A 13,309-nucleotide genomic window follows, 5' to 3' on the forward strand; every position below is an offset into this window, starting at 1 on the left:
CAATATAGTGTATGTTAATGTTTCCAGGAATTCGCTTAACCTACTCTTTCCGTTTTATGCATTTCCGACGAACAAACGCAGATACAGTATGCAAGGAGCGTGGAGGGCTGAATTAGGCAATGTGAAAGTCCGACCTTTGCAGTTAAGTGGTTGAAACATCAACCCTGTTTACACTGTCAACTTCAAGATGAAGGTTGGTGTATGTTTGCAGAAGGATTCTTGAGCATGACTGACTACATGAGCCCTGAAACAATCTGTTGTGTCACAGAAGCATAGCCTTCAGTCTTTGACCTTGATATGCAGGCTTATAAAAACATGAAAATTTAAAGAAACTATTTCGGTATTGTGTAATAAACTCGGCTTTAAGATTATTTGCTGCCATAATTGTATCTCTTTCAATTTATTTCAAACTCACATGCAGTATATTGATTTTGATTTTGTTTTACTTAGTATCAATCACCCTTTTTGTTTCAACAGACATGTTTAATCATTACCACTGGTTCTACTTCTATCCATAGCCTGGGTACATAACAAATACATGTTGGCCCTAAGATTTACTTTGTGATAAAGTGGAGTGGTTTTACAGTACTGTATACTGCAGTGATGTTGCATGAGATTAAATTATTAGATTGCACTAGAACACTACATTAGTAATCATCATGAGGTGGGGTCCCAGCATGGTTTATACATGCAGTAAGACCTTTCATGGTTGAGACACCTTTAAGGTGGGCACGAGGATTAGACAATAAACATACTGTGGACGACAAGGGCAAATAGAAACCGACGCCCATAAGGTTTGCTACTTGACTGTTGATCAAATGTCATACGTGCAAGTCCTTGAACTGTCCTAGCTCAAGTGACACAATAATGAAATAATATATAAACGTAAAGTGGTAGTTATAGTCAACGCGTGTCAGGAGACTACAGCAAATGTAGAAAAGAATACCAGGAAGTAAAAATAACTAATGTTCTCCAGGAAAACTATCAACAACAAATTGATGCCTTCAAAATAAAAGTGTCTCGCATTCACATCCACCAGCAAATGAATTGTGCACACGATTACCAGTAATTGGGGGATTACCACGACACATGTTTGTTTTACTTCGAGATTTTGATAAAACATGTTCATCTGAATGCATGTTTCTATAAAAGCTGGCGGATAAAACCGAGCCGTCGCAATAAATCTTAATATGAAATGCTAAATCATTCCAATCGACTTCCCGTGCTCGGTGGGCGGACGTGACCGACGTGCGCCCATTGTGATTGGTGGATGGGTGACACGGTGTTACTGGGCGCTCAAGCCTGACAGACATGTTATTTAAAGATTACTACTTAAAGCACACCGAAGTGCTGTCTCCTCACACACAGTTTACTTCCATTCTCTTCGGTTGTTCGAGAGAATTCCCCGTGTCCCGCTGGTGAGTAGTTAACATGGACAGGGTGACGTTACAAGGTGTCTTTTAACAGCTTTCCCCGTTACCATTTCTCGATCCTGATTGGCTGAGATGTGACATTGCCATATAATCCGTTTCGTATGGAAGTATGCAAATTCCCATTTATTAATGTCAGCCACGTGTAGAACGTGTATTAATAACCACGGTTATTAATACTTATTCTACAGTTCTGCAGTTGGAGAGATTATTTCTATTTGCAGTGGTTATTTCTGTAGTGTTGGACGGCATAAACTAAGCAAATAGTTTATTTTGTATGTGGGATTCTCCTTTTGTATACGGGTATTTTCTCGGGTTTTTACCCTCTGAAAACCCCGTGACGGGATTCAGTGTGCTAATTCTAGATCTTATTTCCCTTGACACGGATAGAAATGTCACTGAACCCAATTCAGTCTTTCAAACTGGAGCTGGACGGTGAGGGCGATGCTGCCTTCACCGGAGGAGAGGTGTTGTCGGGCCAGGTGGTGTTGGAGCTCCGCAGGGACACCAAAGTGCACTCCATGAAGGTGCAGGGACGAGGCGTAGCTACGGCACACTGGCTGGAGAACCGCGGCATGAACTCTGTATATAACGACTACACCTCCAGGTTCACTTACTTCAGGAAGAGGCAGCATCTGATCCGAGGTCAGTAATTATTTTCTCATGTGAAATATGCGCAGTTTGGCTCAATAAAGGTTGGGAAACAGAAACTACTGAGTAATGTAAGCCCTAAACATACACTGGGTACAGAAAGTTTTCAGACCCCCTTTAAATTTTCACTCTTTGTTATATTGCAGCCATTTGTTAAAATCATTTAAGTTCATTCCCCCCCCCCTCCCCCCCCCCCCCTCATTAATGTACACACAGCAACCCATATTGAAAATTTTTGCTGGTTTATTAAAAAAGAAAAACTGAAATATCACACGGCCATAAGTATTCAGACCCTTTGCTGTGACATTCATATTTAACTCGGGTGCTGTCCATTTCTTCTGATCATCCTTGAGCTGGTTCTACACCTTCATTGGAGTCCAGCTTTTTGATTTGAATGATTGGGATTGCGTAGGAAAGCCACACCCCTGTCTATATAAGACCTTACAGCTCACAGTGCATGTCAGAGCAAATGAGAATCCTGAGGTCAAAGGAACTGCCTGAAGAGCTCAGAGACAGAATTGTGGTAAGGCACAGATCTGGCCAAGGTTACAAAAAAAATCTGCTGCACTTAAGGTTCCTAAGAGCACTGTGGCCTCCATAATACTTAAATGGAAGACATTTGGGATGTTCAAAACCCTTCCTAGAACTTGCCAAAGAGAAGAGCCTTGATGAGAGAGGTAAAGAAGAACCCAAAGATCACTGTGGCTGAGCTCCAGAGATGCAGTCGGGAGATGGGAGAACGTGCTAGAAAGTCAACCATCACTGCATCCCTCCACCAGTCGGGGATTTACGGCAGAGTGGCTCACAGAAGCCTCTCCTCAGTGCAAGACACATGAAAGCCTGCATTTAGTTTGCTTGAAAAAATCAACAACAAAAAACACCTGAAGATGGTGAGAAATAAGATTATCTGGTCTGATGAGACCAAGATAGAAATTGTTGGCCTTAATTCAAAGTGGCATGTGTGGAGTAAACCAGGCACTGCTCATCACCTGTCCAATACAGTCCCAACAGCGAAGCATGGTGGCGGCAGCATGCTGTGGGGGTGTTTTTCAGCTGCAGGGACAGGACGACTGGTTGCAATCGAAGGAAAGACGAATGCGGCCAAGTACAGGGATCTCCTGGACGAAAACCTTCTCTAGAGTGCTCAGAACCTCAGACTGGGACGAAGGTTCACCTTCAAACAAGACAATGACCCTAAGCACACAGCTAAAATACCGAAGGAGTAACTTCAAAACAACTCCGTGACTGTTCTTGAATGGCCCAGCCAGAGCCCTGACTTAAACCCAATTGAGCATCTCTGGAAAAACCTGAAAATGGCTGTCCACCAACGTTCACCATCCAACCTGACAGAACTGGAGAGGATCTGCAAGGAGGAATGGCAGAGGATCCCCAAATCCAGGTGTGAGAAACTTGTTGCATCATCCCAAAAAGACTCAAGGCTGTGTTAGCTCAAAAGGGTCCTACTAAATACTGAGCAAAGGGTCTGAATACTTATGGCTGTGTGATATTTCAGTTCTTCTTTTTTAATAATGTTTTTTTTCCGTCACTATGGGGTGCTGTGTGTACATTAATGTGGGGGGAAAATAAACTTAAATGATTCTAGCTAATGGCTGAAATATAAAAAAGTGAACAGTTTAAGGGGGTCTGAATTCTTTCTGTGCCCACTGTACATCGGTCAGCCAGCCAATGAATGAAAAGAAATCTATAAATTCACAGATCACAGTGCTAAGTCCAAATAGTTCTACAGATACGAAAGTGAAATTTAACCTGAGGTTTATATCCTACCCAGTAAACAAACAGTGGATGGGAGTTAATGTTTCATCAAGTGTTTTGAACACAGTGCAGTTTGGTCTGACCAGTCAGCCTGCTGGCCATGATCAGAAACATTTATTTATTTATTTATTTATTTTGGGGGTGATAAGTAACTAAATTCTTCAATGTCCCAATTCCCCTGTAAATGCAACAGTTTGAGACCATCAATCGCTGTCTCTCTAGGACATTAGAAGGATATTAATTAACTAGCTGATTGTAGCAGTATGACTTAATTCATCCACCCATTCATTTAATACTACAGAGTCAGAAGTGAGCTGTGGAGCCTATCCCAACTGACTTTGGGCGAGAACACCCTGGACTGATTGCCAGTCTATCACAGGGCACATATAGACAGTCAATCCTTCACAGTTACATTGTCACTTCAGTGCAATGTAGATTTTCAGTAAACCTTATGAATGTTTTGGGAATGTGGGAGGAAGCTCTAGTAAACTGAGAAAACCCATGCAAGGATGGGGACTACATGCAAACTCTACAATTAAAGGCCATAGCTGAGATTCGAATCCAGAACTTCTAACTGTGAGGCAGATGTACTGTCCACATTTTATTTTGTTTCCAGTGTGACTCTGAAACTTCGTTGTACAGTAACATTGTGAAAGGTGGCGATGATCATTGCTGTGTGGTGCAAGGAAAAATGGCATCATTACTACATTGTCCATTTTGCGTACCCAAGCACGTGCCTAAGGAGGAACTGTGCCCAAATAAATCTCTTTTAACTATGTTGGGGCCTGGGAAGTGTACGGAGTACTCGTGCTAGTCAATCAATCAGGACTTTGTGTGTCAGGTGTGCTTCACGAACGTATATATCACCCAGTGTGAGAAATGCCCAGCTTTCAACTTCTAAACTAACATGACCATCTTTAGTTGTAAAGCTGAACTTCACGGTCATGCATAACAAATACCTACTGTAAATCATCACTTATCTGTTTTTATTAGTTTGATCACTAACCCGACCCAGTGACTTGGGCCAAAATGAATGTTTCCAACACTAACAAGCTGGCAAGCTAGCATTAACAAATTGATTGTTTGGCCTTTGTGTGCCAGGCCCACTTTCTCTTCTCGACAGTTTGATATTTGAGGAAATGCAAAGCAGTTTTCTTAGGACGAGAGAGAGAAAATTACTGATGACAGTTAACTGTTTATGGTTTCATGTTTATAAGCTGCTCAAACATGGTGGTGTGGGGGTCATCAAACCAGGTCATGAGACTAGAGTGCAACGAGGAAGGAAGACCGCATGGGTGGGGGCAATTTGAAAAATGCAGGCAGCCTTACCGTGACGACAATTAAACCAACACATGGCACTTTCTACTCGCCCTCGCCCAGCACACAGCTGGATGCAACACTTGAGTCATTCGATGGTATTTGGTCATTTAATTTATATTTATCTTTCACAGAAAATGTTTTAGTCCATGCAGATTCTATGGCACATTGTTTGGGGAATAGTTAGTTGTACATGTACTGTAAATATATTTAATTACATTTTATTAGTACGTCAATCTTTTTCGATTACAGTTTGGTTTCACTCTGCAACCTAAGCTTCATACATAATTATTTTCAAAGGCAGTTTGACTAATCTTACGGAGACATCCTGACAGCCAGTGCTGATCAGCTTGTGACAGGCTTGTTGTTCAATTTATCAGGACCGCTGCTGTCGTTAACCTGCCAGCAGGTGGCATCACTGGGTTTTGTTCATCTCCCTAACGATCCAGACATCAGTTTTCTAAAGCCTGCGGTATGAAAGGCCTGGTAGACAACCAATCATTCACATGCACATTCACAACTCAGGACAATTTAGTCTAACATGCATGTTTTTTTGTTTTTTGTATGATGCGAGAAAACCCCTGCAATCACTGTGACCCGAATGCCCTGTGCTGACCACCTCCTAACCAGAAGGTGCTAAAGGTTTTTAAAATCCACATCGATTAAAAAGTGCAGCACAGACCTCTGTGCTGTCTCTTGCTAATTTGGCACCGCCCACAATTAGACATACTGAAAAGGAAAGGGCGGTTGCTGTTTGTTCTCACATTCGAGCATCACCCGCCAAGTTGGGCCCTGCAGCTGTGAACGCTACATCCAACTCAACACCTGGTGGCACTATAGAGCTAACTCCACGCCCCAGTGGACTGAGGAGTAAACAACTTTGTTTTCCAATAGTCCGATTTTTGGTTTTAAATTGATTAGGACTGAGTTGATGTGTGATTGATTAATTCCCCTAATGAAAAGGCTTTAAAAGAAAAAGATAGCTTCTGCTCATAGCTGAATTTGGAGGCTTTGACTCTTGCAAAGCCCTTTTTAAAAGTGTGACTTGCAGCATGGAGTCAAATCCTTCCCAGGTGGCGAAAGGGTTAGTAGCGCATCTGCTTTTTTTGGTCAACCGAAGTAGCACGTGTTGCTCACCCTCCTGCTGACCTCCATTGTACTCGATCTAATCAAGTCACTGTGCTTGGGCAAGACAAGCTTCCACATGGCACTAGGGCAGGGGCATCCCTGCCTCATGCCCTCAAGTGCCTCTTATAAGAGCTCTTTAGCTGTCTTCAAGATTCTCAGTAGAAGAGGCCTCTTACAGGCATCTTATTTTGTGAACAGTTCGAGAAACACAGCCAAGACTTTATTTGTATCTGATCAAGGACCAAATGTATGACAGTAGCATTAGTGCAGTTGTTTTTCCATAGAGACATTCTTTGTGCATACCTTTTCTTGATGTTAAGTGTGTGTGGTTGATCGGCAGTGTGTTGGAAAGTGACATGGAAGAAGGGGCATAAACTGCTTTAGTCCAGCCAGCGTGTAAGTATTTTCCTCTTCAGGACTCTTCTGAGAGGTTCTAGATAACACTGAGGCAGTTTTCTGTTGAGAAGCTGGAGCCAGCAGTCATGATGATCAGACCCTGTTTTCCTCGCTGCTTACCTCCACACCCAGGCTGCTTGTTTTGAATGCTGCCTTCAATGTTAGCCAGGAAATGTGGCTGTCATGAGACGAGCGCAAAACAATCTCTTCCACACTTAAGTTGTGAGAAGAGTTTAAAAAACTCAAACGACAGATTAATTCGATGAGCTGCCATTTGTGTTATTTGAGTTTCGTTTTTATTCCATATCAATGCTGACGTCACAGGGAATTTTGGTACTAGGTCTTTGCCTGCTCATGTTTTTGAAGCTGTTAGTTTCTCTTTTGACTTTGATCACAACCCAGTTACGTGTACAACCAACCAATTATTTTTCTTTCAAAAATGTTTTGTTAATATTGGATGTAACCGATTCATCGGATAGGTGTAAGATATTTAAAATTCCAATTCAACACAGACACTGATTGGACAGCTGACGTTAGGGGAAAAACAAGTACTGAAAAGTCGTTGCGAAGAGGCAGTCCGCGAAGGCATCATCGGGCAGCCTTCAGCCCTCTCCTGAGGTTTACGTAATCAACGTGCACGCGGCCCCGCCCACTCTCTCCCTACTTCAAATAGGCCTCGAACCGAAACTGCTAAACAGTCTCAACTCCAAACGAGCAAGCGACAGCATCCAGTTAATCTCACTCACTGCCCCCGCACGCCGAAAGGAACGACTTCAGAAGCTTGGCAACAATGATTTTCGACAAGTTGAAAAAGTTGGACATCGTCTTCGACGCCCCGGACGTGGACTGTCCTCCCGTGTACAGCAACGGCGACGTGGTGTCCGGCCGGGTGGTACTGCAGCTCACCGGGAAGAGTCGCGTGGACTCCCTGAAGCTCCACGCCGAAGGTTTCGCCAAAGTGCACTGGACCGAGTCTCGCTCGGCCGGCTCCAGCGCCGCCTACACGCAGAACTACAGCGACGAGGTGGAGTACTTGAACCGGAGAGAGGTGCTGCTGCAGGCAGGTCAGTCCTCTCCTCTCCCCCGGGAAGGCTGCAGTGAGCGCATCCGATCCCGTCTGCGAGGTGCACTCACGTGCAGCACAGTCGGGTTCTCGAGTCCCTTCATGCTAAGCAAATGCTTAACACTTGCTCATTATAAGTGACTTTCAGGATTATTGCCTGTATTTCCGTTGACACGGGAACAGTGTGTGGTTAATAAATAAATACCCGTGAGGCGTCTTGTTCCTCAAAATGGTTCTGATGTTTTCATCACTTTTGTACATATTGCTGATTCTCTATAGACGTTTAGTGTTGATACGCAGTTGAAGTGCACTTGTCCCGATTTAAATTTAATAGGAAGCTTTTGTAGACGTTTTCTTTCTCCTTAGTGAAGTAAAACATTTTGCAGAAGTTATCCACTCAAGTATCAAAACAACTGTTAAAAGGAATAAGGTCAATCTTGTGTCGTTTCCTCATACTCTTTCATTCCTTGGGCACACAGATGTTTGTTGAAAACATAAACAGGAAATTCACTGCCAAGGCTTTCGTCTTTTGTTGTACAATGCACAGCTTCTTTGCTTGAGTTAAAAAAATCAACCTTAGAACCAACAATATAACAGAGCCATCGTATCTTGTGCTAACTGCCTGAGTAGTATGGCGAGAGTCTTTTTCTGCAGGTGTGTGTAAATACATTCAGCCACTTGAGCCATCAATCGAATTTGACAGTGATGGTATTGTAATGGGAGCTTCGGGCGACTACGGGGCACAAACACATGGCGTGTGTTAAACAAAAACACGTGTTCGGCAAGTGGGGGGGGGAAACGAAACACATCATTTGAGAAGGGCCTGAGGAAAACATGTTCCCCGTCAGCACAATGGAGGAGGAACCGCCCCTCAAAGCAAGCGCAGGCCATGTGATTGTGGAGAAAGAGTTATATTTCAGTGGAGTCTTGTATGATTTCTGCTGCGCTGTTTAATTTGTGTCTGAATGTTGTCAGAGTATATCTTGGTCTCAACCTTTGATGGTTTACAAATTATTAAAGGCTAAACCAGATAAACAAGTTTAAGGAGGATTAACTTTTATGATGGCATTTAATCACTTGACTGTCCCATTATCTGTTTTTGCCTGTTATATAAACAAACAAAATATGATTAACACGAGAGAATTGAGTCTAAATTTAGCTTTTTTTTTTTGTCTCATTTCTCTCTCTAGATAATGGTGACGTGACCATCCTTCCTGCAGGCAGACACGAATTCCCGTTCAGTTTCCAGCTGCCAGAGGAGACTCTGGTCACCTCCTTTGAGGGCAAACATGGCAGCATTCGTTACTGGGTCAAAGTGAAGCTGCACAGGCCCTGGGCCACCGTCAGGAAGATCAAGAAGGAGTTTACTGTCATTGAGCCCATTGACATAAACACACCAGCGCTATTGGTGAGCCTCCCCATTCTTACGCCCTTTTAGTTCAACCTGGTTTCTTCATTTTTGTAGTACACTTGCTAATTTAAAAGTTTGATCATTCTCAGGCACCACAAGCTGGAACGAAGGATAAGATGGCACGGACGTGGTACCGGAACTTTGGACAAGTGTCTGTCACAGCGAAGCTTGACCGCAAAGGTTATACGCCTGGTAAGATTGCGCCAACGAAAGCATATTTGGTAACTTGGGTATTGGCTCAAAATGGACACCTTACATGGCTGGTCCTAGCTAATCGGCAACGAAAAATAGGTAAACGGTGGACGCCGGTTCCTGACCCACCAGCGATGTAGCGAGACCAAATAAATACAAAAGTGTTACCCTTCCTCACGCTTTAAACACACTTGATTCTTTTTAAAGCATTCTTTAACGCTTGTTCTCACATATCACACAGTTCTCCAACTAAGAGACAAAGCGCGCTTGCTTCATTCATTGTCACTCACCAATTGAAGTTTATGGTAAAACCGACGCATAAAAAAAAAAAAAAAAACACCCAAAGGTTTAACCAAATTATATACTTTCATCTAACTAAAGTCTACTAGTTTAATGTTAACCTATAATGGGAAACGTCATAGGCAGGCTACCTTAAAACACAGCAGCAACACCTAAAACAGAGCATACAGCATTACTCACAAGCATATATTTTCTCTGCTCTACGATGATTACTGCACCTTAGTAGGGGACCCCCTCTGCCTCTTCTTTTTTCTTTTTTCTTAATTACGCTGCATCTACTACATCCAGCAGAGCTCAGTGCTGCCCTGCATGTTAAGGCACAACGTGGTCCTACACTTGAAGGGCGCAACTCTGAATTTGGACTTACCTGTACTGTACAGTTAAAAAAAAAAAAAAAAAAAAAACATTAAAAATGAATGCTTCAAAATAGGTGCGAAAGATGAACATGTTATAGACTCACAATAATAATGTAAACATGTATGCAAGAAGTACTATGATTTTATCTATCTGTTGTGTACTTTAGAAGTTGACTCGGCCCTAACGGTCTGCTCCTCTCCACAGGTGAGGTCATACCTGTTTTTGCAGAGTTTGACAATTCTACTTCACGGTCAGTCGTGCCCAAAGCCCACATCACTCAGACTCAAACGTTCATCGCCCGCGGCACCATAAAGCAGAAGTGCGCTGTGGTGGCCACACTGAGCGGTGACGCGGTGGGCGCCAGGTGCAGGGAAACGTGGCACGGTCGGGCTATTAAGATCCCCCCTGTGGGTCCGTCCATCCTTCAGTGCCGCATCATCAAAGTGGAATACATGCTCCAGGTGAGCCCAGCCACCGGATCATTTATGTTTGCTAGATGCGTATTTCTGCTGTTTTGGATCTGCCCTCCTCACAGACAACACTGCAATTTGTCCCTTTCTTCTACCAACAGGTGTGTGTCGATGTCCTGGGAACCTCCAAGCTGTTTCTTGAGCTGCCTTTGGTCATAGGCACCATTCCGCTCCATCCGTTTGGAAGCAGGACTTCTAGCGTCAGCAGCCAGTATAGTGTCAATCTGGAGTGGCTGCGTATGGCTATCCCAGAGCAGCCGGAGCGTAAGTTGCATTCTTTGTATCAGTCAGGCTAGAATGGAGGGCACAATTACTGAACATGGGCATTTGAATTGACTTTTAAATACCGTTGTCTATCAACAATCTGTTTACTAGATATTATTAGTCCGTTTATGGATCATGTTTATAATGCATGAATTGCTAAATGTTACTAAATTACAAATTTCCAAATATTCCTAATCCAAATTAACACAGCAACAGGCTCACTTAATATGATTGGAAAAATACCTCTGATTAAATAATCCAATAATGTTGTCAAGTTGAATCAGTGTCGAGGCATTTAGTTTGATGGTTGTTATAAATGAACTTGCCACAAAGCCCAGTGCCAACACATAAAAACATTTTTACGCTGAGATTTATTTGTTTGTTAGTGGAAAAAGGGCAGGTTTGATTGTTTCAAATGCAGTGATGAGTCAGCAGACTAACTTTGCCTGTTTGCCCGCAGCTCCTCCAGAATACAGCTCTGTGGTGGCAGAGGGGGAGGCCGAGCAGTGCAGCAGCAGCGCGGTGGCCCAACAGCCGGCCGAAGATCTGAGTGGGATCCTCGAGCGGCCCCTCATGGCCTTTGTGCAGGAGTTCCGCTTCCGACCGCCACCTGTGTACAGTGAGGTGAGAGAGTGATCGACATGTACCTCCGCCCGCTACTTTGACTGGTTTGACGACAGATGACTTTTTTCACAAAACTCTTTGAAAACAAATGCTGACATTTCTGAAAACGCTGTGTGCGTCGTTATATCATTATGGGTTGTTTTGTTCACATTATATTTAAGTAGAATTTTCAATAAATACATTTCTTCAGGTTCTGATTTGCTAAAACGGTTTTATGGTTGGGGTTTAATAGCATGTGCTGGACAGCCTGTGAATGCATTTTGGAGAGATTTTTCTCAAATGCCACTGGTGTGGATGGTGTTTTATTTTCACGCCCAGAATGGAGAGTTTTTGTGTTGAGCTCGACATTAAATGTCTTCTCTTTTATTTCTACAGGTTGACCCCAACCCTCAGCCTTCCAACATGAGGCCTCGCTGCATGACATGCTGAAATGCAAGACCCTGCCTGAGTGTCGAGCGACTTCCATTAATTCTATGAATCAGGAGATTTATCCGATTCCTCCTCTTTGAAAAGTGGCACCTGGTCGTACCGGTGTCATTGAGAGACTGCCGTGAGCGCCACAGTGAAAGTTGGCACCCGCCGCCGGGGGCTGAGAGACGGAGGAGCAACCCCCCACTTTGTTTCCAGTCTTCATGTGGACTTTCTGTGGTTCTGCTAAGATGGAAGCAGCAGCTCCACATCAGTGATTTATTTATGTTTTAATCCTGATGATGTGAGCTACAAACACTTCCCAATCAACAATTCCCTCACTTGAAATGAGATTTAAGGAATTGAGGACATGTTGAGGTGGGGTGTAGTCACTTGTATCGAGTGCGTTGGGTGTCAAGTGCCTTGTTGTAAATTGACATTTATGATCACATCGTCATCTTTGAATGGTGTAAAGAGAAGTGCAATTATTGTTCAGTCTCTACGTCCCTTTTACCAGACTACACAGTGGAAGCCAAAAGGTGCCTGTGATGATTTCTACCGTTAACCCAGCACATACTGTAAATGAATGTGTATTGACGGTTGGAGCTAGATGCGTGTTTTATACATGCAGTAAAAAAATGTAAAAGGGAAAACTACATATGCCTTAAACATCTGTTGTTAAATAAGTTGTTGTTCGGAAAGAAAATGGAACAAAGACAGTTTTATTATGCAACGTGGATGTGTCAGATAGAGGATGCGAAGTTTTGTTTGCACAAAGCAGAATCAAAATGAGCTCTTAGTTTATAAAAGTGCACGAGGCTTACTGATAAGCTCCCCTAGCTGCTAATAAAAAGGAGGTGACACAGACCTGAACCGTGTGGTTCGAAGTTGTTGATTTGAGCCAGATGCCTTGTTGGTCTTAGCCGCTTTGGGAAGCTCAACTAGAACACACTTAAGACAAGCTTTAAGCCGGAGATGCCTCTGGAGTGAATGGACAAAGAACATTCCAAAAACTGACTCTGGGATTATTATGACTTTTCCTCAATTAAAAGACAACAACAACAGTAATGAGTAGGAAAGAAGTCTTCAGGGTCAGCAGTGTCATGCATGGAAATTTCAATGAATGTATTTTTTTTAATACAAGTTTGAATTCCGATCTTGCCAAAGTTTTTTTTTTTTTTTTTTTTTTTTTTTAAATCAAATAAACAATACAGAAGTAATGCGTTTCACTTGTGCCTGTTTTTAAGTGTTGCATGCGAGTGACATGGTACTTGGTGTTCAGCAGTGGAGCGAGTCAAAAATATATTCTTGCCAGAGGCGCTGCTAACTGGAGGCAGGCCACACCCAGTAGATCAAAACAACAATTACAAGCCGAAGTCGTGCCACTGACAGTTCTTATTGTGAACTTCTCAGGCCCAAAACTTCCCATGTGCAGTTAGCCGTAGCTGCTAAACCTCATGTCAGATTGAGTGAAATGTGGATTTCCTTTCCTCTTGCACTGTTTGTTCAGCCTCAACACTGATCC

At 43.1% G+C, this 13,309-nt stretch overlaps 1 protein-coding gene across 2 annotated transcripts; it reads left to right on the forward strand.

Annotated features, from left to right (window-relative positions):
- Positions 1-1,283: 1,283 nt before the first annotated feature.
- Positions 1,284-12,993, forward strand: arrdc2 (arrestin domain containing 2). 2 transcript variants are annotated; one of them, XM_061684381.1, is made up of 8 exons: positions 1,284-1,418; positions 1,821-2,075; positions 8,949-9,166; positions 9,259-9,361; positions 10,223-10,479; positions 10,590-10,752; positions 11,213-11,376; positions 11,752-12,993. In XM_061684381.1, the coding sequence occupies exons 2-8, from the start codon at positions 1,823-1,825 to the stop codon at positions 11,803-11,805; spliced, it is 1,212 nt and encodes a 403-aa protein (XP_061540365.1). In that variant the 5' UTR covers positions 1,284-1,418; positions 1,821-1,822; the 3' UTR covers positions 11,806-12,993. The 2 variants fall into 2 exon arrangements, with proteins under 2 accessions (XP_061540365.1, XP_061540364.1); XM_061684380.1 differs by lacking the exons at positions 1,284-1,418; positions 1,821-2,075 and adding an exon at positions 7,378-7,759.
- The last annotated feature ends 316 nt before the right edge of the window (positions 12,994-13,309 follow it).

This window comes from Phycodurus eques, chromosome 8 (genome assembly GCF_024500275.1).
Source record: "Phycodurus eques isolate BA_2022a chromosome 8, UOR_Pequ_1.1, whole genome shotgun sequence".
Lineage (NCBI taxonomy): Eukaryota > Metazoa > Chordata > Actinopteri > Syngnathiformes > Syngnathidae > Phycodurus > Phycodurus eques.